Consider the following 27786-nt stretch of genomic DNA (forward strand, 5'->3'; position numbering starts at 1 on the left):
AAGACAGGTAACAGTTTTCCGTAAATGTATTTTAAGGTAGCGTTAGGTGGTTTCCCAGGTGCGTCACCTCAATAAACAGGTGTTTCATCTGGGCGTGCTTGGTCCGGAAGCGTTTGATCTTCTGGTGGATGCGTGGGTCTTTCTCCAGCTCATCCAGCGTGGCCCACTTACAGTGCATGTACGAGCTGTCAGGACACATACACACACACACACACACACACACACACACACACTTAGATATAGGTACGAGGTTACAGATAAGGATGCTAGCTCAATTCACAAGTATTAACAGGTATTAAAAGTAACTTCATCTGAAATTCCCACAAAAACAGATGTTCTACATTTGTACATTTTGAGATGATGTACCATCAGATAACATTAGAAATATGACAGTTGTGTTTTCAGCTTCAACCCCAACGCATGGTCTTTGGACTGTGCATGTCCACATCAGTATGCATAAATCCACAATCCATTAAAAAGGCCTGTGTGACATTTTCAGTTGAGAAAACTTTGATAAACTATGTTTATAGTCCACTGATGTTTATTGATGTCTTCTCAAATGGCAAGGACCTTTAAAAACTCACAAGTTTCGATACTTGACGTAGAACTCCTCTGCTTCATCTTCTACGTCCTCTGAAGAAGCACCCTAGAGAGAAAGACAGAGAGAGAGAGAGAGAGAGAGAGCGCGAGATAAAAGGAGAGCAACAGAGAAATAGTTACGACAGACAGAGAGGATGTCAGAACCCAGAGAATGGGGACGTCGTACATGCTGCATCAATCAAAATGAATTCCTCTAGGAGGTAACACACACACAATACCTCCTTCTTCACTGTTCTGACGTTCAGAATTTTCTCAATGATGTTTGCCTCATCTTCAGGTGGCTCCTGAGAGGGGGTGGGGATGGGAGAGAGAGAGAGAGAGAGAGAGCGAGAGAGAGAGAGAGAGAGAGAATAAGCAGGACAAACCGATGTGTTGGCAGTAGAGTGTGTGTGCGTCTGCATCCGTGTGTGTGTGTCCGTGTATCCGTGTGTCAGTACCTCAGCCTGCCAGGCGAGCGCCGTGGCGTTGAAGGCCCCGATGCGTCCGGTCCCCAGCACGGCGATGGTCTCCCCGTCGTCGTCCACCACCTTGAAGTCCAGGTCCTCGTTGTACTTCCTCCTCTTCACCTGCCGGCCCGACCGCCGCTTCTGCCAGACGGGGAGGAGCAGGGGTTACACACCTCTGCTGCTTTCTCTTTCCTGGGAAAGAGAAAGGGAGAAGAAGGCGTCTCCACCTCCTTCTCCTTCTCCTTCTCCTCCCGTCGTTTCTTTGGTTTCCTGCTCTCCCTCTCCTCCTTCTCTGCTTTCTCCTTCTCTCGCTTCTCTTTTTTTTTCACCCGGGCTCCGGCCCTTCCTCCACCTCCATCCTCTTAATCACTTCCTTTTTCACCTTTTTATACTTGACAGCTTGCCTTTTGGTTAATTATGTCAACATCATTTGTTTTCCTTCAATTTTTCTAACTGCATTGGCAATGTACATTTTGATGTCAACAAACCTCTTTAGAGAGAGACAGTGAGCAAATGAGTGAGCGAGTGAGAGAGAGACACAGAGAGAAGAGAGAGATAGAGAGAAGAGAGATAGAGAGAGAGTGTGAAAGATAGAGAGAGATGGAATAATATAATAATATCTTCCTCACAGTTTCATCATTTATATTTTTTAAACTGTTCCATACAGGCTACATACAGCAATAAACTTTATTTATATTCTGATGGTGGAACTGGGTGTGGGTGTGCGTGTGTGTGTCTCCACTCACCGTGTGATCCAGTGGGTCCTGGCTGTCATCTCCCCCCAGGGTCAGGGTGGATACTGAGGCTGCGTCGTCGCTCTCTGGCCCCTCTGGGACCACCACCTCCTGGTTTCTCCTCTTCCCCTTCTTCTTCTTCTCCACTGGGGCCACGCCGGGATCCCTGGGAGTTCGGGGCACAACACAAACTCATACATTAATGTTAGCATGATGTCAGCTGTTCTGTAAGCGTTAGCTTCACTGAGTTATTAGGACGAGGTCAGCTGTATCATTAGTATGACCTTGGCCGAGTCATTAGCCTTAACCTTACCGTTAGCAGTAGAAGTGTCAAAGGCTTAACAAAGTGTCTTGTGAACACAATAAATGTTTTAATGAAAAAAGTCCCATGTTTTAGAGAATAATTGATACAAAAGACAATCAATTGACAGAAAAATGAATGCAAATATGGAGGAATAGCAGTAAAGAGACACATTTTACAATGCTTCTATGGCATCAAAAAAAGTCTTGGTAATTCCTGTCACCAGCAAAACTAGTTTTGCCCCGCCACCGATAGATAAACTCCCAAAAAATCAGAAATCAACAAATAATTTCACGTAAGACCCTATAAAACACAGCAAAAACACAAACTTAACCTCTGACCATATAAAACAAAAGCTTCCTAACCAACTCTTATCTATGTTTTATTATATCTTCATTTATAAGCTCAATACATCTTTTCCAAGAGACCTGATTAGCAGGATCAGACAAAAAGAAGAAAACTGCTAGCAAACACTACATACAATACAGACTGTAAGCTATTATAGCTCACACAAAATAACCAAATATAACCAATAATAATAATGCAATTACAGATGCACTAGACTACACGTAAGAAAATCGTACCTAACATGAACTGCAGAAATAAATAAAAAATAATAATATTTATTACCCGGCTCTTCTCAATGCTGTGGAAAGCTCTTTTCACTTACATGGGCAACTTCCGGCGGTGAATGTTTTTTCGATAATTGACCGTTGCTAAGCATATGACTGCTGTCAAGTAAAGTGGATTTTTTGCCTCTGAATCACGTCTTTGGCATCACTCCGTCAATAGTCTGGTAACTTATCAACCCCAGCGTATTCGGTTGCTAAGCGACGTCAACGTCTTATGCAGACTATTTGCTGATCAACCCTACGAATATTAATTGCAAAAAGAAACACTGTGTGAAGTTATTTTTTCGTTTTGGCAAGTAGCCGTGTAATAAGCGGGTTAATGTATAAAATGTCGCCGTCATTATCGAAAATAACCAGCGTTCTATACGTTATCCCTTACATAACTGACTGAATAACTGACTTCTAAAATTGAACTAAAGATACGTACAAGTGAACTTCCGATATTACTGTTACAACACAAACATCAAAACATCAGAAAGAGCTGAGTGTGTAAAATGAACATCACGTCAGGATTAATAAGGGATGTTGATACAAAAACAGTGCTGTGATTAGACAACAAACCAATGACTGACACAAAACATCCTGAATGAATGGTTTAAATAACCACATTTAAATATTCATTAATGTACTTCACCCAACAGGTAAACCAACAACCAGCTGTTTTGTGTCTCAAACTTGGTTTTCAGCGACAGTTGGAGAGTATTTCTTCAAAGACTGAAGTAAGAGATAGTTTAAGCATATCTCAGAGATTGTTTGATTAGGACCTGATAGATCAAAACAGCTTGCTTGCCTGCTTTCAGACTGAAGTTATAGTTAAAGATATTTCTGGTTGTATATTATGTCAGTAAGACAAGCACAGATCTGTTTTTAATATGAAACATCTCAATGGCTCATGAGACTTTTTACCTACTATTTACCCAAAGTAAAAATCTTTACTTTGGCCATTTAGCAGATTTTCTTTTCTAAAGAGACAGGTTCTAAGGAGCAGGTTGGGGTTAGGGACCGGCTTGTGCTAGGATGCCTACAGGGAGACTGTAGACATTGGGGCTCAAACGCAGAACCTCCAGTTTTCTCTAACTTTACATCCAAATCATCAGAAGGTTTAGAGAGGCAGAGGACAGAAAGCGTGATGCAGCTATATAGGGCAGGAGGCCAGAAAACAACACAATTGGAAGAGTGGAAAGCGAACAGGACTAAAATAATAAAATACACAGCATGAGTTTTTTGGAAACTCCCTCTCTACCTCCCAATCTCTCCACCCCTACCCCTCTCTTTAACACTGAGTCTCAACAAGTCAACAAGTAGCATGTGTCCTTACACTCTCTCTCACACACACACACACACACACACACAAACACACACACACACACACACAAAGACATTCTGTCAGTCAGACATTCAGGCAGCCAGCCACAGGCAGAGTCAAACCAGGTCATGCTCTTACCTGGGCTTGCGTCCCCGCTGCTTGGGTGCTGGAGGGTTTTTAGGTGCCTGAGGGTTTCTAGGGGCTGCAGGGTGTTTCGATGCTGGAGTCTGCTTGGGTGCTGGAGCCTGTCTGGGTGTCGTGAGATGCCTGGTTGCTGGGGCGTGCTTGTTGGCCGGGGCGTGCTTGGGTGTTGGAGTCTGTCTGGGTGCCGGGGGGTGCTTGTGGGCTGGGGGTTGGCTGGGTTTCTGGGCCTTGGCCTGGGCCAGGGAGGTCTGTATTCGGGGGTGTCCTCCCGCCTTGGTACTGACCACCAGGGTGGGGAGGGGCATGGGGACTGCCTCAGCATCCATTGCTGTGGTAACAGAGCACAGTTCAAAAGGTCATGAAAGAGTAACTGGCAGGGTGGTTTCAGGCATACGATATGAACACAGATGAAACATGGGTGTGGTGCGGTCATACCTGGGGGTGGAGCCGGAGGGATGATTTTAATCTTGGGCTTTCTCCCTCTCTTCGCGGGCACCTTGACGGGCACCTGGCTGAGGTCCTTCCTCTCCGCCGCCCGCTTCAGCTCCACTCGCTGAGACGCCTTCCTCCCTTCCTTCCACCTCCTGCCGGGAGGAGGAGGCGTCTCCACCTCCTTCTCCCTCTCCTCCCGTCGTTTCTTTGGTTTCCTGCTCTCCCTCTCCTCCTTCTCCGCTTTCTCCTTCTCTCGCTTCTCTTTTTTCTTTCTTTTTTTTTTCACCCGGGCTCCGGCCCTTCCTCCACCTCCATCCTCTTCATCACTTCCTCTTCCTCCTCCGGAGTGCCGGGAGGCATGGCCCGTGATGTGATTGGTCGTTGCTGTGGCACCCACAGGGTTGAGAAGGCGGAGCTGGTCCTTGGGGCCCAGGACCAGCTGGCCCCGCGGGATCGTGGGTAATGTAGTTTGTGCGTTGCTGCTGTTTTGGTCCGAGGAAGAGGAGGCTGCCGCAGTGGAGGATGAAGGAGTATGCTTCAAAAGGCCACCATGCATCTGGTGAGGAGAGGTAGAGAGACAGAGAGAGGGAATTTTGACAACATGTTGGCGTTTTATTCTCTTGTTTTAAAATCCTATCTTTAGTCATTCAAATATTTGGTCATTTGAATGGCTATAAAAACCTTCTGTGGTTCCTGTTATTTTTTATGCAAAAGCTTGGTGGCCAATTTTGACACGAAACAAAAGTGACTAACATTACATTGGAAAGGCCGATATTCCTGAACCTTCTTCCTTACAGGATGGGCAGGGGAGAAACAGAACGGCTAACAAACATTTTACAAAGAAATATTTCTGTAGATCTTAACATTTAACAATGCTTGCGAAAATGTTATGAACGTTTGCTAGAATTAGATTATTATTATTACGTTCTATTTTGGTTAACATTAGAGTAGAACATTAAGAGTGTTAGAATTAGATTAAACTAATAATACACCGTAGCATATTGTTAAAAGCATCCAGGTTAGATTCAGACTCTTCTCATGAGCTGGAGTCGGGTCATTGGTTCTAGACCAATCACGTGCAAAGAGCTGAAACAACCAATGAGCACCAAACATGGATTTATAAAACAAACAAACGATGCAACCAATCTTTGGTACTTTGGCAGCCTTTCCAAATGGCAGCAGCTTGGAAATACAATCCCCATTCTACCTATGGACGTAACGGGTACCAATAACTACCGCTATGGATAGCTGCAGTACTAATGCAATGTGAAGAATGACTTCTATTATCCCAATACAGAATCGTTAATAACTTCTATGGTGTTCATGCAAATTGCAGTGCTAATACTGGTAGTTATAATAATAAAGGGCATGAAACAGATGCCTGGTTACCATGGGGATCTGTTTGTTGCTGATGCGGGCCCTAATGGATGAGGATGATGATCATGATGATCATCATCCTCATCCATGAGGATGAACATTCACGGCATCGCCTCTGAGGTGGCGAGGTGCGGAGGTGGGAAGGAATAACAAGTTCTGGTGTGCATAAAACACATACCGATATGAATATTCACCACTGTTCACCACACCGTGACACTGAGGTCAGACATGTGGGCCAACTATCGTGCAGACATTAATCATTTTTTTAACATTATATATATATGCTATTTTTTTATTATTAATTGGTCTTCTCACATGCACGCTGAACATGAACTATTCCAAAGCAAGCTAGTTTGTCGACATGTGCTAGACAAGCACGGCCTTTCACAATGTCACAATGTGAAATACTGCAGTCGAGGTCCTGATTTCATTGTTGGCTTTAAAAATCCAACAAGTCCTTCATATTGCAGCTGAATAATAAATGTAAACAAACTAAAAATCTCACGACACATATTAGCAATCACTACAACAAGGTACACAGCTGTATGTGTGTGCATGTGCATGTGCGTGCGTGTGCATGTATGTATCCTGTGGGGTATAGATCATGTATGCCGCTATACGGACAATGAAACTATACATCTCCTGTCTTTGTTCTCCACCAGCCAGGATCAGCGCTGGCCTTTAGAACTCATTGATTTCTGAGCCATTGGTTTCGTTGGTGAATACGAGCGTCGGGGCTGGTGTTTCACGGTAGGAAGCTTCCACGGTTCCCATGGCAGCCCAACGGTTCATAATTAAGCTTCTAAATCTGGCCGCCAACCGCTCTGGAGTTCCGATTGCGTCTGCACGCATAGGTTGACAACCCAGCCAGCATGGTGACACAAAACCTGATTGCCTGAAGTGTGCCTGGGTGTGTATATATAATAATAAAATAAACGTTAGCTTTAAAGCACCATGCAGTGCTTCACAGATCAGGACAATGACAAAATAGGTTTCTGAGAAGTTAACCTGATCACCTACTGTAGCTATACAACAATCTATTTTAGTTAACCTCAGTCAAGTTAGCTGACCTACTTTTGTATCCATCTAGCGTTGGCGGGCCAGCTAAGTAGGCTAGCTGTGTGCATAAGCTATTAATTAAGTCATTCCCAGTAATTAATCAAACGTATTAGGGGGGGGCGGTGCAGACATAGAGTAAGTAATGTTTTATGTTATCAAATCAGGGGGTGATGCTGGATTCAGGGACAGAACTACAGAGTACCGAACATTAAAATACTCAAATACCTTTGTTAAAAGGTTTTTTTAGGTCCCTATTAAATCACCAGGAGTGATGATGATTTACCGTTAAAATTCCTTTTAAAATCTACTGATTAATGACATCACAAGTGGGTGTGTCCACCAAGACTAATGATGGATAGATGGGTTAGTCCAATGGGTAGGCTGGTATATCAACCATTGATCTGGTTGGACACTCCAACAACCATTAAAAGTAACCCTGGCTAGGTCACAGTTTATATTGCATCAACTCCAACATCATAGTACCATGTTTATGTAGTTGATATACAGTATAATATCAACAACTGACTTATTAATAGGTGCTTAAAGCCAAATGCTGCCTTTGCTTTAGTTATCAGACTTCCGATATGCAATAGGATAACGTCAAAATCATAGAACGTTATCTACAATTTGAACAGATTATTTTATGATCAACTTTATATCATAATAAAACAGAATAAAAAACTGCAACAGACAGGGAACATGTGTATTAAATACGACAACAACGGAAAGCCACAAACCTGTTATAACCCAGTGGTTCATCTGGATTCCCACACACACACAGACTGTGTGTGTGTGTGTGTGTGTGTGTGTGTGTGTGTGTGTGTGTGTGTGTGTGTGTGTGTGTGTGTGTGTGTGTGTGTGTGTGTGTGTGTGTGTGTGTGTGTGTGTGTGTGTGTGTGTGTGTGTGTGTGTGTTCGCAATAACCACCTTTGTCTTTAAGTGACAAATATATAGATAGATAGTGACGGAGACAAATAGAAAGATATATATATATATATATATAGATAGGGACAGAAACAAACTGAAAGATAAATATAAAGACAGATAGGGACAGACACACATAAATAAATATATATATTCAATAGAGAAATATCTAGAGATATAGTGAGAGAAAAACGGAAATTCTAATATATAGAGCGAAGTTGACGGACAGAAATATGTATAGACAGTTACAGAATCAAACGGAAATAAGGCAAAATAGAAAACCACATCTTTCTACTGCACTTTTAACATTTTATAGAATTAGACATTTATTTTCCCCAAATATTTGGACAGCATTGGCAGTTGTCAATGTTTATTTTCCATTCAAATAAAGCTATTGTGAAATTGAATGGAGAGCTAGCCACTGAAATTCAGAGGCCAAAAGAGTGAGTCCACCTTGTACAGGGTTGCCAAAGCGTAGCTAAACCAGATGTGACCACACTCAGAGGTTCGATATCATCTTAGTGGATCACACAGTATACCATTTTTCTTTTTTTAAGTCAAGGACTGTAGCCATGGAAACAGGCTCTTTGTGCCAAAGCTGTGGGGAGGTGGACATAAACACATGGTTACCAAGGTAACACTCTACTTCATCCACCTGTCTACCTCAATCTTATGTCATATGTCAATAACTTGAATGGATCATGGACCGTTTACAATACTTTCATCCACTGTCCAACCCTACTGGTCCTTGATTATCCGTCTCTGTATTCAGTCGAGCCCCTACCTGCTCCTTAATGACCCATCTCTGTACAGTCTAACCCCAACCTGCTCCATAATGAGCCCTCTGTACAGTCTAACCCCTATGGGCTGCTTAATGACATTTCTCTACCCCCTACCCGCTCCTAAAGGACCAGTTTCTGTACTATCTAACCCCTACCTGCTCCTTAATGACCCGTTTCTGTAGTCTAACCCCTACCTGCTCCTTAATGACTTGTCACTGTATTGTCTAGCACCTTCCTGTGCTCGATTACACATCCTTGTATTCGGTCTAACCCCTCCCTGCTCCTTAATGACCCGTCTCTATACTGTCTAACCACTACCTGCTCCTTAATGACCTGTCTCTATACTGTCTAGCACCTTCTTGTGCTCGTTAGTTTCCTGGCTGTTTTGTCTAACGGCGACCCGTTCCTTATCGACCTGTTTCTGTATTCACTGTCCAACCCCTACCTGCTGCTTAATGTCCCATTTGTCTAACCCCTACCTGCTCCTGAATGACCCACCTCTGTATTCACTGTCTCCTTAATGACCCGTCTCTGTATCCAAGGTCCAACCTATACCTGCTCCTTAATAACACATTTCTTTACTTACTCTCTAACTTAAACAATAATTAAAATACAATTCTCTGAGGTTTATATACAGACATCCATTCAGATAATATAGAGGATAAGTGGGCCACCAGCAGCAGACTCTCTGCCCCATAACTAGGTCAACCTAGCAGCATGCTGGAATCCAGGTCTGCACCTGGTGATGTCACCACGACGCAGTTTGCATATGGTGAAGTCACAACGCTATGCCTGCTGATGTCATCAATGAGGCGTTCACCTGGTGATGTCATCAGTGAGGAGTTCACCTGGTGATCTCATGAGCGAGCCATTCAACGCATGAGTGGAGATACTCTCCCCTTCTCGACTCCCCCCTACCGGACCCCTCCCTCACTCCATCCCTCTCCAATTCAAACAGTCTTCTTTTGGACAAAGCATTGACATCAACGCAAAAAAGACAAGCGGTAAATGCAGTCCTATCTTCACAAGGATTCCTTCTTCTCCCTCTCTTTGGCAAGTCTGATTCCATCTGCTTTAGAGTGCTTGACAAGGTATAGGCTATATTGTACGATTAAGCAATAGCTTTATAAATTAAAATTAGCTGTAGTAAATTACACCTATTAACGTAATGGAAAAATAAAGAATCATGCAGTTGATATTTAAATACTTTTATTTAAAAACGGTATTGTGAAGAAAAGGTAAACAATTAATTTATCATCTGCCGTGTTATTTTGTCTTGGCACACGCGAACATTTTATCAAAACAACACAATACACACATCTTTAACTGCAGCAGTAAAATTAGCTCATGCTAATTCTGGGATAACGATAGTGCCTCACACTGAACTGACACACTACTAACCTAGCACATCAAATATGCTACATGCACTGGTATCAGGCTGAATGCCCACAGCTAGCCAGCTACGCAAAGAGACCAAGCAGATGATGAGAATTAGCCATGGTGCTACAGGTTTCAATATCTATTAAATTCAGAGGAGTCTGTTATTGACTTCTTGGTGAATTTAAAAAGGTGAACTTGCAAATTCTGTGCATTTAAAATTTCAGGTATAAATGGAAAAGTAGGAGCCGTTTACATGAATGTAGTGGTTGGAAGAAAGGAGAAACCAACTTTTCCAATATAAAGTCAAATCCATCCCATAAATTGAGAAGGAAGAGAGAAGATAGAATGAAGCTGAAAGCTAACCCAGAACACCATGGACCCAAGCTAGGGGGAATCCGTCAGAACTCTGGAGAGGTACACCTGCTCATAAAAAAAACTCCATAACACCCACACACAGCTCAGAGGCCTCTTGGTCAGCAGTAGAGCAGAACAACAGATGATAGGGATAGATAAAGGCTGGTGAATACACCAGGGTTGACAAAACAGTGAAATCAAGAGCAAGAACATCCTACAGTCCCAAGTTTTTAGACGGACGATGCTGGACACAGTTTCAAAACAACAGTTCAGAGACCAGCACATATAGCATCAGTTCTAGAACTGCAGGAGTATCACACTTCAAGAACTGCTCGAGTATCAGACTTCTAGAACTGATGTAAAATCAGTTCGAGAACTAGAACTGCTGGAGTATCAGAGTTGTAGAATTGTTCTGACATCACAAGACACTTCTTCTGCTCGAGAGAAGGTTTCTGATCACAAGACCAGCGTGAAATACTAACTATCAAAGAGAGTTAATCGTATGACACAGATAGAGGGTGTGTGTGTGTGTGTGTGTGTGTGTGTGTGTGTGTGTGTGTGTGTGTGTGTGTGTGTGTGTGTGTGTACAAACCTGCTGCTTGTCCTTTTTGTGTATCTTCATCGTCTATCCTTCACTGCATCTGTGAACATAGGAGGAGAAAAGAGTCACATGACCCGGTCACATAATCAAAAGGCCTTTAAATATTAGTTAGGGGGAAGAGGTTCCCACACACACACAATCCTAAAAGAAGTGACGAAACGCCACCTGCCACCAATGACCGAATGTAGAGTGGCAAAGATAAGGAAGCGGTTGCAGAGGTGTATTTTAGAGCAAGTTAGATGGAAAATTGATAAATAAAAAATGACAAATGGGAACAGAAAATCCTTGACAAAAGAGAACAGCAATGTGACCAGCAAAGTTGAGCCCCATCTGGGATATTATCTTCCATTCTGGAGCCAGAGGCTCTCTCCTCCCAAACAGTCGATGGTATCTGTGTGTTACCGTCATCATCAGGCCTGTTGCTCATTTTCATAGTTTACCATTCATCGAGTGCGTGCATAGACGGTGGCCGAGACAGGTCAAACAAACAGAATTTGCTTTTGAATTTGAATGCTTTTCAAATTCAAAAAAGTACGAGCAAATTTTCTGGTTAATATATTAGTATATTAGGGTTGTCACTTTTTATTCGATTTTGAATATGCATTCGAACTAGGGGTGTAACGGTACACGTATTTGTACCGAACCGTCACGGTACAGGCACTTCGGAGAGGTTACAGAGGTGTACCGCGGTACGTAAATGTGGCGTACATAGCGGGCAATGATCGTCGAATAGTCGGAGTCACGTAGAATATCGAATAATGAATGTGACTATCGCTATTTATTACACGGCTCTTCTCAATGTTGTTGAACGGTCCGTTGACTTGCATGGGTCTTCACAGCTTCCGGTGGTGAATAGCGTCCTCGGTTGCTAAGCGACGTCAACGTCTTCGGCGTTGATCAACACTACGAATGCTGGTAACAAATAAATTGTAAAAAGACACACCGTGTGAAGTTATATTTTTGACGTGTCTAGTTCACCGTCATGCAGGTGTTGTGTTCAGTAAAATAAATAAATAATGAATTAAATAAATAGCGATCAGTTTTCGGCGCATGTAGGTCTATCTGCCTAAACCCACGTTGAAATAATTTTGATGTTGAATGTTGATGGCGCAGTTTTTGAAATAAACAGATTGATCTCATACAAATCACAAAAGCCTCTCCCTGTGTCTTTGTGTGTGCGTGTATCCGAGGTGCGTGCGTGCGGGGTTCTTGATTGAGCGATTTCCGAATATCGAATAGTATTTTTTGCCAGAAATGCAGATCCCTAGCACACGCATTTGAAAAGGCACCATCCAGGTGTTAATATCACTGTTGCTGCGGAAAAAAAAACGATCTGTGCAAACCCAGCTCACGACACTATTTCAACAACACCTGTCTGGGAATTCAGAAATACAAATGCCATAACCAAGTTTATTGGTGTTTTTTATTGCTGCTGATCTACGGCCATTCTCCGTTGTTTACAAAAAAGCAGTTTTTAAAAATTTTCCCCTTAACTATGAACCGTACTCTTCCGTAACTTAAAAACCGAGGTACGTACAAAACCGTGACTTTTGTGAACCGTTACACCCCTAATTCGAACACGACGTGCAATATCCGTATTCAAATATTTAGAAACTATTCGGTTTTTAAAGTGCCATGCTGTGTAGCGCATTTTTTAAAGTCTATGATTAGACCGTTGGGTTTTTATTTTATTGTTTGCCATCTCAACGCAGTAGCACGCTCGCTAATCAAGCGAATAATAGTATATCCTGTTTCGGAAACGAATAACGCACAGAGCAGCCAGCCTGAGCGGAAAAGTTCGACCCCAAGTCATCCTCGCAGACAACACTCCGCATTGGCGGAGAGACACAGGCTGCCACAAATACCCGCTTCTCTCAACATTGACGCGCAAATACCTGTTTGAACCAAGCACATCTGTGCGCTCCGAACATGTGTTCTCCAACGCAGGTAAAATTGTGAATAAAAAGAGAGCCGCACTTGTAGATATTCAAATATATTTGAATACACTGCTTGATATTCGATATCCGCTCAAACTAGATTTCTCTCAAAAGTGACAGTGTGTGATGGTGTGGGGCATTCACAAATAAAGGGAAGCGTTTCCCCCTCCAGAGATATTTTCTGTGGTGAACAGAAGATCACACCTTATCAACAATGACACAAATATGAGCAATCAGGACATCGCTGGTGCTGGATGTTTTAAGTTCAGATATGGGTTAGCATGCTTATATAAACAGCCGCACCTGAACACCATAAATACACAATGGCTGTGATAACTAATGACTTGCATGGCCATTACTGGACATTAATCATATGCCAATGCAAACACGACTATTGTATACACCTACTTAATATGCAGGTGTGGTTTTTAAAATGGAATGTAGACCAGTGTTTAAAAGGTGGGGTAGGCAATTTGGAGAGACTATCCAGATTACGGTAGTCTTTGAAAGTGTCCTGGCGAGACTCCAAAGACACTCCCCTAAACACATGAAAAGCTCCCTAGATTAAGCAATAGGTCTGCCTCCCCTTTTGGAAGACCCCGGTCATGCCCAATGAGGGCAGGGACAGAATGCGAATAGGTAGCCAGGGGTGGAACGATACATGTATTCGTATTGAACCGAAATCGGTACAGACGTCACGGTTCGGTGCATGGATTTACACAGAGAATACACGGTATACAAATGAATTAATGTAATGCGGAACTAATGTTAGATACGCAAGTTCTTCAGGGACAACTAAACTGCAGCCCTGATTGGGGCCTAGATAGCCGAGCATGCTATGGCGCATAACACGTCGGGTACTCTGACGTCTCTGGGATTTCCACAAGACTCGTAGTGGGGGTTATCTCAGCCATGGTGGAGAAGGAATTGGGGGAGAGGAACTTTGGGTTTGACTCCCTGATGTACATGAACCGCGCCATGGAGGAGAAAGGGATTGTTGCCCGCGATTGCCTCGCGCCGGAGCCCGCTGCCCGCTTCCGAGGAACCAAACAGGGGCTCCGGCGGGAGACAATCTCGGTCAATAATCGTGGGGAACAATTCCTTTTCTCCTCCATTTCGTGGTTCAGTCTACTACAGATTGTTGTGGAAGTGGAAGAACAAGAGACTTCGGAGAAATTATAATGATGATATATATTATATTATATAGATGTCCATGTATAATTAGGGATGTGAAAAACTCAAAAAAAAAATTCAAATCATGTTCGAATAATCAGTGGGTGGTATGAACGAATAATCGATTATTCGATGTGTGCCGACTAGGGCTGCAACAACGAATCGATAAAATCGATAAAAATCGATTACCAAAAGCGTTGGCAACGAATTTGGTCATCGATTCGTTGAGTCGCGCGATTAATACGTCACTCGTAGGCACGGCACTGTTTACAGCCAGCCGCCGACAGGTTGGTTCATGATTCATGCACGCCCACAGCGAGCTTTAGTGTGAGCGACCACAGCTTGTATTTTGGTCATATCTTAACACTGGACTGTAGGCCTATATAAAAGTGTTATACCTTCACTGTCTTTGGGTTAAAAAAAACTCCTTCAACTCAAGATCCGTCTAGTCCAACCGAAAACTCTGTCAGCTGCTGCTGCTGCAGACGGTGTGCAGACGGGCTCGGAGTCGGCATCATTCAAAGCAGCGGTAGTAATCACACAACCGGACGGTGTAGAAAGTCCCGTCAGTTAAAAATAGTAATCCAGTTTTTAAATCCATGTTAAAATCGGCAGGATAGAGAGCTAGGTAGCTTAAAAAAAGTCGCAAACAGTGTCAAATATGATGTGTTCAGGTCGGCTCAGTAATACGATTGATGTGTTCAAATGCAACACAAAGAAAAAAAGAAAACCTGTGCTGTTTTCAAAATATAAAATAGACAGTAAAGATGGAATTACGACCTGTTTACCGTCCTATCTTGAACTATGATCATCTTATCAGCAATTAAAGCAATAATACAAGTTCTATTTCAAGGAGTCTCGAAAATGGTATCAATATCAATAAAAATTAACGATCTCCTGTCATCTGAGAGAAATTAAGATGATTTAATTTATTTTTAACCGTTAGTAAGCCTATTTACCGGTTAAAGATCTTATCGGTTGACCGTTTAACCATGGACATCCCTTATATACTGTATATATATATATATATATATATATATATATATATATATATATATATATATATATATATATATATATATATATATATATATATATAAATGTATATCATACATTGTGTTTTTTTTGTGTTAATTATCCCAGATATGTTTTTTCTTGTTTTTTTTATCATTTAATAATACTTTTAATAGTTCCGGGACGTTGGAGCAACAACCTGGAGTTTTCACACTTCAGTCTGCACTGTGAATATGAAGTAATGTTCAGTTTTTGAATAAAGATGCGGCAATTACAAATGTTTCATTTTTTTTATCCGATTCATCGATTAATAGAAAAAATAATCGACAGATTAATGGATTATTAAAATAATCGTTAGTTGCAGCCCTAGTAACGTGGCCGCAAGCTGCTCAGCACCCTCCACCTTGACCCGCCTCTAAAAAACGGCACGTTTGTGGAAAGCTCATTGGGGGACTGGCTCATAGTGGCTGTAATTCTGCGTACCTTCACCTACACTTTCATAAATAAGACATACTGCATTTTCAGTTTTACAACTGATTGTCTTATTTTGTTTACAAGTTACGGATGGAGTCTGGAGATGATGTGGGCTACTTATTGTTCACAGTTTACATCTTAGATTATACAGTTCAGGCTGTTGCAGCTAGCTCAGGGAAGATGCTGTATGACACTAGGTGATACAACCTGAGACATGCACAATAAAAAAGAATTGCCTTCTGCATTTTTGTTTTTTCTTTTCCCTTCATTGTACCAAACTCGCACCGAACCGTGATGTCTGAATCGAGGTATGAACCGAACCGTGACTTCAGTGTACCGTTACGCCCCTAGTAGCCACTCAGGTAGGTAGACAGACAGGTACGCCATAATTGAAGTAAGAGCATTTGATTAATTGAGTAGTGTCGTGACGCAAAGAGAATTCAATATATTTGAAAAAAAAAAAAGATTAAGATGGAAAAAACTTGGGAATTTTATGTTTAGTAAATTTGACTCAATTTGTAGACGAATTTATATGCATTAAGTTAAACAGTTACAGTGCAAATTATGAAATCCTCCCCTTCAAGTGCTTGTCAAACCTCTTCGTGACACAACGGATGAGAAGCCTGTGAGGGAGAAATCTAAACTAATGCGTTAGCTGTGGATAGACTCAGCCATGAGTAGAGTGTCAAGTATTACTATTACTGCCAATTTAGGCATATTCTCAAGAACTGACCTCTGAAAACTTAACCGCTGACAAAAACAGATCACTCTCCCTCTCTCATTTAAGTTTATAATGGTTTCTGGAGAGTAAGACTAGTTTCACCGACTATATAACCATCTCTGAACCTTGCCATTTTCAAAAACCATACAAAAACATACCTTTCTAAATCCTATCAGCACCATATAATGCAACTATAATAAGTACTACAAAAGTATGCATGGAGTGTGGTCATGTATGGCTGCCGGGGGGACATCTGCTTCTATGTTTGTTGCTGATTGGTTCCTTATTCACACACACACACACACACACACACACACACACACACACACACACACACACACACACACACACACACACACACACACACACACACACACACACACACACACACACACACACACACACACACCGAAAGCCTATGTTACATTATTTGAAATAACTTTTGGGGGTCAGGATAGTGTAGTGTTAACCCTCCAGCCAACAGACTGGAGGGTTATATCCCCGATATCCACTTGGAAGGTTTCAAGCATTGCAAAGCAAATCTTGAGATTAGGGACGGGTATTGTTATGATTTTAACAGTACTCTTATCGGTTCTTTTGTTTGTCTTTGGACCAAGCGTCATCAATTTTACTCTGAGAATATAATGGATGAAATATGATACATTAATATTCATTAAATATCCAGCATTATATACAATTAAAAAAATGTAATGTGTAGTAAATTGTGCTAATAAATGTACGGCTAACAATAAATTAATTAACCGGTTGTTTCAGATCAAATTCATGTGTTGGCAAATTCATGTCCCTGAGAAGTTGTTAACATTGCGGGTAGCCGGGAGGCCCGACTTCTGACCTTAAGCGCCGCCAACTGCACAATCTGAAGTCTAAGGCTGTCCCCGACTCAGAATTTTCTGAGTCGAATCAGATCTGCCTTTTCAGTCCAGAGACTCGACTATTCGGCGGCCGTGCGGGGCAGGTCTTCTGGAGGTTTAAAAAATGAGTTTTCTTTCTATTAACACTCTGTTGTGGTAGGCTATAGGCCTTTTATATATGCTTGCGCGTTGCGCTCATTACATTCTCACCTGAACAGTTTTCTGTCAATCAAACTCGTCTGAATTGTAGCCAACTTATTCCTGTCGGGTTTTAATCAGGCTCCTGCCCATAATGCGGTCCGATGATGAACACGGGGCTCATGTATAGGCTAGTGGATAATCCACTATATGAGCCCCGTGTTCACGATCTGATTGCATTTATTGAGCCCGAAAGAATACACAGCGCTGTGTCGTCACACAGCGCTGTGTCACCACACTGACTGCGCTCCTAGAGAAAATGTAGCAATAATGTAAGGGGAGACAGCCGCTTTCCTCTGCGAGATTCTGTCTAGCAAACAAAGTTACAATGAATCAATCGCCACAGTGACATGGACAGTGTCTAAATAAAGCTTCTCTTTATTATTATCATTAGAGCTATGATGCAAATGGTGAATATTAAGCCTGCGTTGGCCTCTGTACGCACAGTTTGCAATTTATTTTCAGCACCAACTGCCGCTGCCGAAGAATAATAAAAAGTCAAAATAAATGTATTGATTCATGCATATGGTCTGACACGTCTACACTATAGGTTGGGTCCTTTAAATATAAATATAAATAAATAAATATAGGAAGGAAGACTGCGGGTTTCCCAACTGATGATTCGAATCATCGAATTTCAGGGGACAGCCCTACTGAAGTCACACTATTACAGAAGTAAAGTTTGAGCGCAAACGAGCCGTTACACGCACCTATTGAGGGGCATTAGCTATGGGCGCGAATACTCCCCCTGGCTCAGACTTAGATTTTTCCAGCTTAGCAGACATAAAACATGTATACGGCAAATAACAGTCAGCAAAGGGAAAAGTCGACAAAGCATGATATCACCCCTTTAAGTCCGCGTGTGGGCTCACTTTATTTGTTGCACTTGAGGCCACGAGCACAGCGTTTACTTTAGTGAAACGAAACCACATTTTTGAACATTTAGTTATTTTCGCCATTGTTGTGTGTGTGATTGTGTTTGTGTGCTGCCAGTGTTGCAGTGTGTAGCAAGCGACTCGCTGTAGAGCTGCCCCGCCCCCCCGGCTCACACACAGGCGCTCCGAGAGAGATCTCTCTTGGATTGGGAAGAGACACACTACATCATAGACAATTGCTAAAATCATGTTGCGGAATAGAAACGGCGTATACAAGATCAAATGTGCAAGATAACGACTAGTTATTTCTACCCAGTACCGAGAGCAGAAACGATATCATCTGAGCTTATCGATATGGTATTTAAAATGTTGAATTCGGGGCCCATTTAATAACCAGGTTTCAGTACCCATCCCCACTCGAGGAGGAGATTCTGATTCAGATTGATGTCTGGCATCAGGGGAAGAGATAGGAGAACAAGGCAGACAAACAGCTCTGTACTGCTGCTTGCATCAGCTACGGTTCACAGCAGGCACTATGAACTCCATTAGGTTTCATAGGAGAGAGGCAGGGTAGTCTACTGTTGAGGGTGTTCTGATCCCAGGTAAAAGGTCCAGGGTTGTATCTCCAATGTCCTACCTGTAGACAACCTTGAGTAAGATCCCCTAATCCCTACCAGCTCCAATGTAAGTAGCTTTGGACAGAAGAGTGTGATAAATGATGATAGTAGCATTTAGAGAGCAGATGGATTAGAGAGACAGCTGGTCGGACTGTAGCAGGTATGCAAACTTCCAGGCTATATTATAAAACAACTGGCTTTAGGACCCAGATCATTTCCTGCTACTTCTGCAGGAAAGCTTGATTTTTCCTAACAGGTCATCTTGAGGGGGTGGAGCTACAGATCTGCAACCGTCGGGCTGGCATCCAATACGCTGCTGGATGAGCAGTGGAAACAACAGAGCATACCCCAGTTATCACACACACCATGCAGGATTAACACACATACACTTATTCAGGAAGGTCATATCGGCTAGGGGCACGTAGATATATATCCAGCAGATTTTTTTAGAATACAGTATTAGTCATGTCACGATACCAAAATGATGACTTCTACACCACCTATTTTGATGCCCAACTATACTACGGCAAACCCCCTAAACATCAGGATACCGGAGACCTTAGGAGGTGTATTGAGTAATTTGTGTTCGCCCTGCTCTAATGCACTAATGCCATGCACAGCCTAATAATCTTTTGAGCTCCATCACCATGAAGGGGCAGTCTTAAATTTAATGTATTTTATGGTTATTAATTACATGCTCAATGAAATGTTGGTTTGTGTTGTTAAGGGTTTTCTTGCTTGTAGATTTTTTCATACATGAAGGTGTGTTTTGACAATGAATAAGTACATTTATATAAAGTCAACATTGAGGTCAAGGTCAGTGTTAATAAAGCTTTGACATGGTATGCAGTAATCTGACTTCCCCAGTTCCCCTATACTTAAGTTTGTGATTCCTTAAGGTAAGTTTGCAAACTATTATTTTACCACAAATATGCAAGTTCTTCTTAATTTAAAGAAATTTGAACAGAAACAGGTAATTGGCTACAACGCTTTTGTTTTGTTTGTCAGGTGTGGCAGTGAAGGGCATTGCTTCGAGAGGAATGTTGAAAGAAGCTTGAAAAAAACGAGTGAATACTTTCATGCATATGTACATTCCGCAAAACGATACGTTGAGACTACGACATCCGCTCAGTTTAAAGCGTAACTTGCCGCCCCGCCTTTCATCCTCACATGAAAGCTAGCGTGCGTTTGAGAGACAATAAACGCTTGGCACGCCCGCAATGCCTCCAGGGAATGGAAACGAGACGCAGCACAAACACACAGACACAAACACGTTCCCGCTGTTGCACATGGATGCAACTCGTAGGAAACAATTGCAATATTTTTCTAGTATTGGTTTACCCTGCAACCCATGACGGGATAGTCTAGACTTTAGAGTGTCTGACTCTCAGCTGAAAGGTTCTGGGTTTGAATCCCAACATCCACAGTCTAGCTGTAGGCCTCCTTGAGTGAGATGCCGCTACCTGTTCCTTCAAGGCCTGTACTTGAATTCACCGCAAGTGGCTCTGAGTGAAAGTGTCGGCTAAATGAGTCAAGACCAAAGAATCATGATGTGTTGTGAAATCAACCGCTATGACTTAGATGAGTCACATGCTACAGGATGAGGAGGTACAAAATAGTGAAAGTTTAAGACTAGTGTCAATGAGATAAACATCTGGCAGTCACCACGTGCACTCACACACACACTTGCATCAACACCCAGTTTTGTGTGCAAAGTACAGCAAACCCCTCCCACATCAGGCTAGGATTTGAGGATGAGCAAGACAAAGAGGGCCGATGTATGTCCTGAAGGCAAGTCTGGTGTACTTTACATCCAAACAATAGATAGTCTTTCTTGTTGTTCTTTTAGAGCCGTAAAGTTCTGCTCGGTTGATCCATTGGTTGGTTCTTTGATATGCACGTGTTCGACCAAAGTCTCATTGGTCGGACAATCACTGACGTTCCTTCCACAAGGGAAAAAAAGTTTTTAGGCAGTTTGAACACCCTAGATCGTCAGAGTGGGAACCAGTGGTTCAAAACTTTTTTAGCCCTGTGACCCCACTTCGAGCTTTTTAAACTTTTGTGCACCTGCTTCCACACTGATTGTTTTTACCTAAACCACATATGTCGGTTATATCAATGTACCAGTGAACATTATCAGATCGCTCTACAACACATTAGGGATTTGCTCATGGCTATAGTTTATGACCCAGTCAGTTCGTATATACAAAACATCTCTGAGACCTTCTAAAACGTTTAATTATTAAATGGATCACCTTGTTTGCTAAAATGGTTCATCAAATATCAATAACTTGTGTCAGAAATATAATGCTACCCACACGCATATCAGGAGATCCCAATTGTTGTCCCAACTAAAAGGTTGTGAACCACTGGTGAAGAAAAACCAAGACCCAAACTTCCAACTCTCAACTTAAACACACATACTACAGCATCCGTACCTCGTCAAAATATGTTAAAAGTCACCCACTTTATGTATTAATTTCCATGGAAACTGAAGCTAGAAACACTTTACTCGCCATTTCTGGTGCTGGCAAACAACTTTCCATAGCTGCCTATAACGAGACAAAACGTTATAACCGTTATAATTTCCATTATGTTATTTTCATATTGTAAGCAGTCGGTGGGTTTGGTGCATTATCAATTAACCAGAATACCAGAGCTGCAATTTGGTTACCTGCACGCGCGCCCTTTGTCTGGGGCACGGGCGCGTGCGCGCTATTGCACCTGGCCAGGTCAAGGTGTGTGTGCGTGTCAACCAAACACATGCATGGTCCCCCTATGCAATGTGTCAGTAAGCTAGTAGGCTAATCAGCTAGCTTTGATTTCATGTTGGTTTATAACGACTGCCAGTCGTAACGGCTACCCCAGCTAATGCAGCTAGCCCCAGATACACTCAGCCATACAATCGCCACAAGTTGCAGAGCAAAACAAACTTCCCACTGTTTTCCCAGCAGCAAAACGGCGCCTCAAAATAAAATAACACACAACCGACATAGAAAGGACACAGCGTGTCCTATTTCACGTTAGCAATCTTAGCTGCTGAGCTAGCCCGCTTTGCTAGCGGTGTAATGTCACTGCATCAGTGTTATATATTCCGCTCCTTCCACGTGTGAACACCCTCTAAAGTCCTTCTCAGGGACATCACCTCCTTCCCTCTCCGGCGACTGCTCACCTGCTCCGGACACCGGACCCCCCGCTCACCAGAGAGTCAACCTCCGGTTATCACCAAACACTAGCGCTTTCAGCCGCATTTATTTCCAAGGACACAAATACGCCATGACAGTTTAGAAAAATGCATAAAAAATTAGAAGGAGGCGGTGGGAGACGGGTGGAGGAGGAGGAGGGGAGAGAGAGAGAGCGAGAGAGGGAGGAGGAGGGGGGGAACTCCGAGCAATTTCTTCAAATCCTCCACAAAGCCAGCAGCTACCCGCTCCGTGGAGGACTTCATTCACTCCACTACCACACTTCCACACTGTCCACGTCCCACACACACATCCCCATGTCCACGGAGACACGGCGGGTCCGAAACGCAAAAGTTAAAAAGACATGACTTACCTAAAATGGCCACTGCAGCAGCCAAAATACAAACAGCTATTATTTGGTGGAAGTTTAGCAGCGGTGGAGCTGCAGCACCCTAACCTACCATTGGACCCGCAGCTCTGGGGTCGTTCATTGGCTGCAGCTTAGCGCAGCTGGGTCGATGCATATTTCCATTGGCCCCGCAGCTGTCAAGCAAAAGGAGTGTCTTTTCTGCGTTTGGCTGAGAGCTAGCGGCACATCGCAGACCAGCACCATTGTGTGCACTTTCCCCCCTGCTTATTCACGTTGATAGCGTATAGCGAACGTATGGCGCGTGATCTAGTCGAGGTTTTCTTACCGCAGAACGAGAGAATGGGAGAATCGTCTTTTCCGACCCAGGGATCGCACCGCGTCCCGTTGGCCGCTGTCAACGGAGAGGAGACGCGCAGCCCAGACGAGCACAGCACATCAATGCAACACACGGAGCCGTACGGACTCGCGCTTTACATTTCTCCTTTGCCGCATCCACCAATCATGTCGCTTTTTACTCCATCATTACGAGGTTGAAGGGCGGAAAAAATGAAACATTCCACGTCTTTGCAGATCATGTTTCGTTTCCCGGATGTTCAGTTAACTGGATTTATGATGTCCTTGTGTGTTATGCGACAGATGCAGTGTGTACGACGGCCGTAGCAAGGGTTTTCTACGAGGCACCGGTGAATTTAGGTGTTTTCTTTTGGGGGTTGATCGGGGGGGATGATTTGAGATTTTGGATACAAATGAAGTGATTGGGGTTCTTTGTTGCCACTGCATTGTGTCTCATTGTGTTATATCCTCTGGTCCAATTTGATGACGCCGTTACCATTCAAATGTTGTCTTCGGTCAGATCCTGGCTTCTTTCTACCTGTGACTACCTGTATTGCTTTGAGTTCATCATATGTAATGTAGGAGGATTTGCCACGGAACGCGTATTTTACTCAATGTTTTCAACCAACCATGTTAAACTGCATTCAAGTACACATTAATAACGCAATAATTGACACGACCCTTGGCAAAGTCAGTCCCAATGGTTAATGTATGCGGTGTACCGCCACTTTTTTACTAAAATCATCCACAAACTATAACTATTTCAGGCATCTAGAACTAAACCATTGAGTTCAGAATGAAATGTTCCCCTGCTCATGATCTCATTAAATACTTTCCTAGCAGGGGGTGTAAGTCTAGTGGTTCCAAACCTTTGGGCCTTCGACCCCTTTTAAGGTCTGGAAATCCTTGTTAACACAACTTGTTCAACATCTGACAGTAATATCAATGTGAACGTATGCAGACAAAAAATCACACCACATTCAGTGATTAGCCTAATTTACTGGTGGGTATATATCATGAGGCAGTTTGTTAGTAGGGACCTTTTTTTATAGTGGACCTTTTTTTTTTAACTGGATGTTTAAAAAAAGATCACCATGAAATGTCTTCTCTGTGAGTCAGCAAATACAACCCCATATGCAAATTAGGTGGACCAAATCGCGGTCCGACCCACAGGTTGGGAAATATGACAGTAATACATTCTGTGTTCCCTCAGATGGGATAGAACTCAAAACCCACTCTCATTTCCTCATGGAGCTCTGTGATGTCATATCTGATGATATCACATTGGATGATGTTACATGTGCTTCATGACTTAGGTCAAGAGTGTCAGCAGCAAGGCAAGCCAAGTTTATTTTTACAGCACCTATCAAATCATAGGCTTTTTGTTGGCAGGACTCACATTTAAAGCACAATCAATGAAATACAATGATAGGACAAAAAACAGATGCATATAAAATACAAGTTGAACTAACCAGGTGAAATAATACAAATGCCGGTACAGCTATATATATATTTTTATCCCTTCCGGGATGACTAAAGTAATGTACCCATTTTACAAAAAGGTTTGGAAAATCCTGATAAATCACCAAAAATTAAGCTCAAACTCTCAAGCCTCTATTTAAAAGAAAAAAATGTTGACACAAACCTCAGATGTTCTGGAAGCTAGCTCCACAGATGTGGTTGTAGATAAAAACAAAAAGTATGACGCTAGCTCCTCTAGCAGCTAGCGGTACTAGCACCAGGGCTAGCCCCAGCTGAATGTGGAGTACAGTGTAATTATCCAGCAGGTGATTATAAGCATGCTAATCCTGACACCGCTGTGTAGTACCACGACCCCATTGTTAATATGCCTCCTTAGTGGTTAGGCTAATTTATTAATTAGCACTCAGGCTACAGCCTGGGAATACACCCTTGCTCTTGTCACCTGGGCTGAATAACACAATGCCATGCTCAGATTCACTACCCCTCTTGCCCACTGTGTTATTATGTTTCTGTTTAAATTAATAAATATCCTGACATTGGTTTTCTTTGTCTCTTGGATTTACTGGGGATGCTGTTGTTGTACACGGAGGAGACGGGATCAGACTAATTATTTAATTAGTGAATTGGTTTTAAGAAAAACTGATTCTACTGTAGGCCTACTTTACAAACGTATATATCATTTAGCACTAAGATAAGGTTGAGCAAAGTTCAGTTTATTACGTTCTTGAGTACAGAAAGCAGTCACAGGTCCTTAATGTTTTAAAGGGGCTATTCTAATGAAGGTAACTATTAATAATTCATCCTTTAATGTGACGAGTGATCTATTCAATTGGCTTACAATTATCTTCCAGTCAAGTTAATTAGCGCAGGAGTTTATCACAGCTTCAGGCCAAGCTTTATCACAGTTACAGTCTATCCTTTATTAAAATCTGTCCAATCACATCTTACCCCCTTCAACACAGTAACAGTCTGCCCTTTATCACAGCTACAGTCTAACCTTCATCACAGCTACAGTCTGTCCTTTATCACAGTTGTTCTGAACTTTATAAAAGTAACCGTCTGGCCTGTATCACTTTCAGACTCCATCTTAAATGTAGTCTGTCTGTCTTTGTCTCTTTGTGTCTCTCTCTATCCTTCACTCTCACTCTCACTCTCACTCTCACTCTCACTCTCACTCTCTGTCTCTGTCACTCTGCTACAATTATACCAAAACAGCTCTTCTGTAAAAGTAAACTACATAAAAAAAAAACGATTCTATATTTAAAACAACTATTCACTATTCCAAAATATAGAATAAAAACTAGATGACGTCAGGGACGAAGGTGTCAACAATTTACAGAGCAGAACAGACCCGACACACATGTCCTATGAAGCTGCTGTCACTGTGCATTGCACTACAACAATGACACATTTCTGCTGTTGTTGGGTGAAATGTGTTGGTATGGTGTGATGCCAAAATATTTTATTATTAAGTAATATATCATTATATTTCTATACAGCTATATAGTGGGAAAACATGTCTTTCACTAGACTTGTCTGAGTGAAAGTACCATCCATGTGGAATACACCGGTGAACCCGTTAAGCACAATAAATGTACTGGTGACAAGTTAATAACACCAAGCAAACACTAGAGAGAGGCATTCTACTACAGATCACACCTCGCTATGTCTCTCTCTCTGGTATCTACCCTTCATTATCTCCTTTCCTACCTCACTCTTTCTCTGTCTCTCTCTCACTATGTCTCAACATACACAACTCTCTTTTCCAATATTTCTCTCTCTCTCTCTCTCTCTCTCTCTCTCTCTCTCTCTCTCTCTCTCTTTACCCCCCTCTCTCTCTGTATATATTTGACAAACACATTTAAAAAATGTGTCTCCCACGGTATATTTAACCGTGTACAACATTATTTAAACTCTCCTTTTCACTGTCCTTGTCTGCCTGTTGCACTTACTCTTCCTCTCTCCATTGCCAAACCCCTATTTCTTTCTTTCTCTCTCGCTCTCTCTCTCTTCTGCTTAGCCCCCTCCCCCCTCTCTCCTTCTCTTTGGTGTGTGTTGTTCTTTCTGTAGCTGGAATGCTAAACAGCGACCAGACTCCTCCAGATGTGTTGCTCCAGCCACACATGTTGGTCTAAGCTGATGGAGGTTCCAAGCGTCCCCCACACACTACAAACATGCAAAGGATCAAAATATCCTCTGTACTGTTCTCTCCTCTCCTCCTCGCCTCTCCTCTTCTTTACTATCTTCTCTTTTATTCTCTCCACCTCCTCTCCCTCTCCTCTCCCCTTATCCTCTCCCCCTCTCATCCTCCTTCCCTTGTCTCCTCCTCTCATCTCCTCTTCCCTTCTCCCCCGCACATCTTTTCCTGTCCCTCTCTTTCCTCCTCCCTTCTCTTCACTCCCCTCATCACATGACTTAACTCACCGTCTCTCATCTTTACTTAAATTAACTCACCTCATCATATCTAAAACTAGCTCCCCTCATCTCATCTTATCTTAACCTTCCTTAATTCATCTTAACTTAACTTAACTCACCACATCTAAACTTGACTTAAATAAAATCCCCTCTTCTTAACTTATCTTAGCCTAACTCACCTTATATCATCTTATCTTAACTTATCTTTTCAAGCTTGTGGCATAGGTGAGATTTGCAGGTGTGGCTGATCATATGATGAGTCAGGTAACAGTTGAAGCAGGTGAAATGCATCATGAACAAACCCCCACATGCACACCTACACCTAAAACACACACACACACACACACACACACACGCACACACTCACACAACAGTACAGAACATTGACGTTAATGGCACCTGTGTTCAGCACAGTGTGTGTGTGTGGGGGGGAGAGAGTGAGTGAGTGAGTGAGTGAGTGAGTGTGTGTGTGTGTAGAATGAGACTAAGTTGGAAAAAAAGGGGGGTGGCTTAGAACAGCTGGATCCACTGAGAGCAACAGCAGAACTGCAAGGAGATATTGAGAGAGAGAGAGAGAGAGAGAGAGAGAGAGAGAGAGAGAGAGAGAGAGAGAGAGAGAGAGAGAGAGAGAGAATGTTTAAAGAAAAGGGGCGGGACAAAGGAGGAGAAGAAAAACCAAATAGTGGAATTAAGTGGGTTGCTTGAGCAGCTTAGAGTAGACATGCAGACAGACAGATAGAAAGATATACAGAAAGACAGGCAGAAAGACTGACAGAAAGAAGGACAGACAGATAGAAAGACAGACAGAAAGACAGGTAGACTGACTGACAGACAGGCAAAAGACTGACAGTTTATATCTGGCTGAAACGTTTCTTGTTTTTAAATTGGTTTGGAGGTGAAGGAGAGGCTCTGTGCGTGCTATCAGTCAGCCAGCAGACAGCTGCCTATCACACACAGCTCAGGGCTGTGTGTGTAGATATGACAGTGTGTGTTGGGAAGCAGCACTGACCAGCTCACATCCCCAGCCAGTGGTGAGTACACTTAAAGTATG

At 42.6% G+C, this 27786-nt stretch overlaps 2 protein-coding genes across 3 annotated transcripts in view; one reads left to right on the forward strand and one right to left on the reverse strand.

Moving 5' to 3' along the window:
* Positions 1 to 22229, reverse strand: part of chd6 (chromodomain helicase DNA binding protein 6) — a 53558-nt gene extending 31329 nt beyond the window's left edge. Inside the window, exons 1-9 of the mRNA XM_079747646.1 lie at positions 22126 to 22229; positions 11064 to 11112; positions 4599 to 5151; positions 4158 to 4491; positions 1793 to 1946; positions 1038 to 1187; positions 819 to 884; positions 585 to 646; positions 68 to 185 (exon numbers count right to left, since the gene is read on the reverse strand). Of these exons, the coding sequence (XP_079603772.1) occupies positions 68 to 185; positions 585 to 646; positions 819 to 884; positions 1038 to 1187; positions 1793 to 1946; positions 4158 to 4491; positions 4599 to 5151; positions 11064 to 11093 (1467 nt within the window). The 5' untranslated portion in view covers positions 11094 to 11112; positions 22126 to 22229. The remainder of the gene's footprint in view (positions 1 to 67; positions 186 to 584; positions 647 to 818; positions 885 to 1037; positions 1188 to 1792; positions 1947 to 4157; positions 4492 to 4598; positions 5152 to 11063; positions 11113 to 22125) is intronic.
* Positions 22230 to 27435: 5206 nt separating this feature from the next.
* Positions 27436 to 27786, forward strand: part of ripor3 (RIPOR family member 3) — a 19684-nt gene continuing 19333 nt past the window's right edge. For both annotated transcript variants that reach the window (XM_079748650.1, XM_079748651.1), the window contains exon 1: positions 27436 to 27766. The gene's annotated coding sequence lies outside the window, so the exon portion shown is untranslated. The remainder of the gene's footprint in view (positions 27767 to 27786) is intronic.

Source organism: Pollachius pollachius, assembly GCF_949987615.1.
Source record: "Pollachius pollachius genome assembly, chromosome: 12".
Classification (NCBI taxonomy): domain Eukaryota; kingdom Metazoa; phylum Chordata; class Actinopteri; order Gadiformes; family Gadidae; genus Pollachius; species Pollachius pollachius.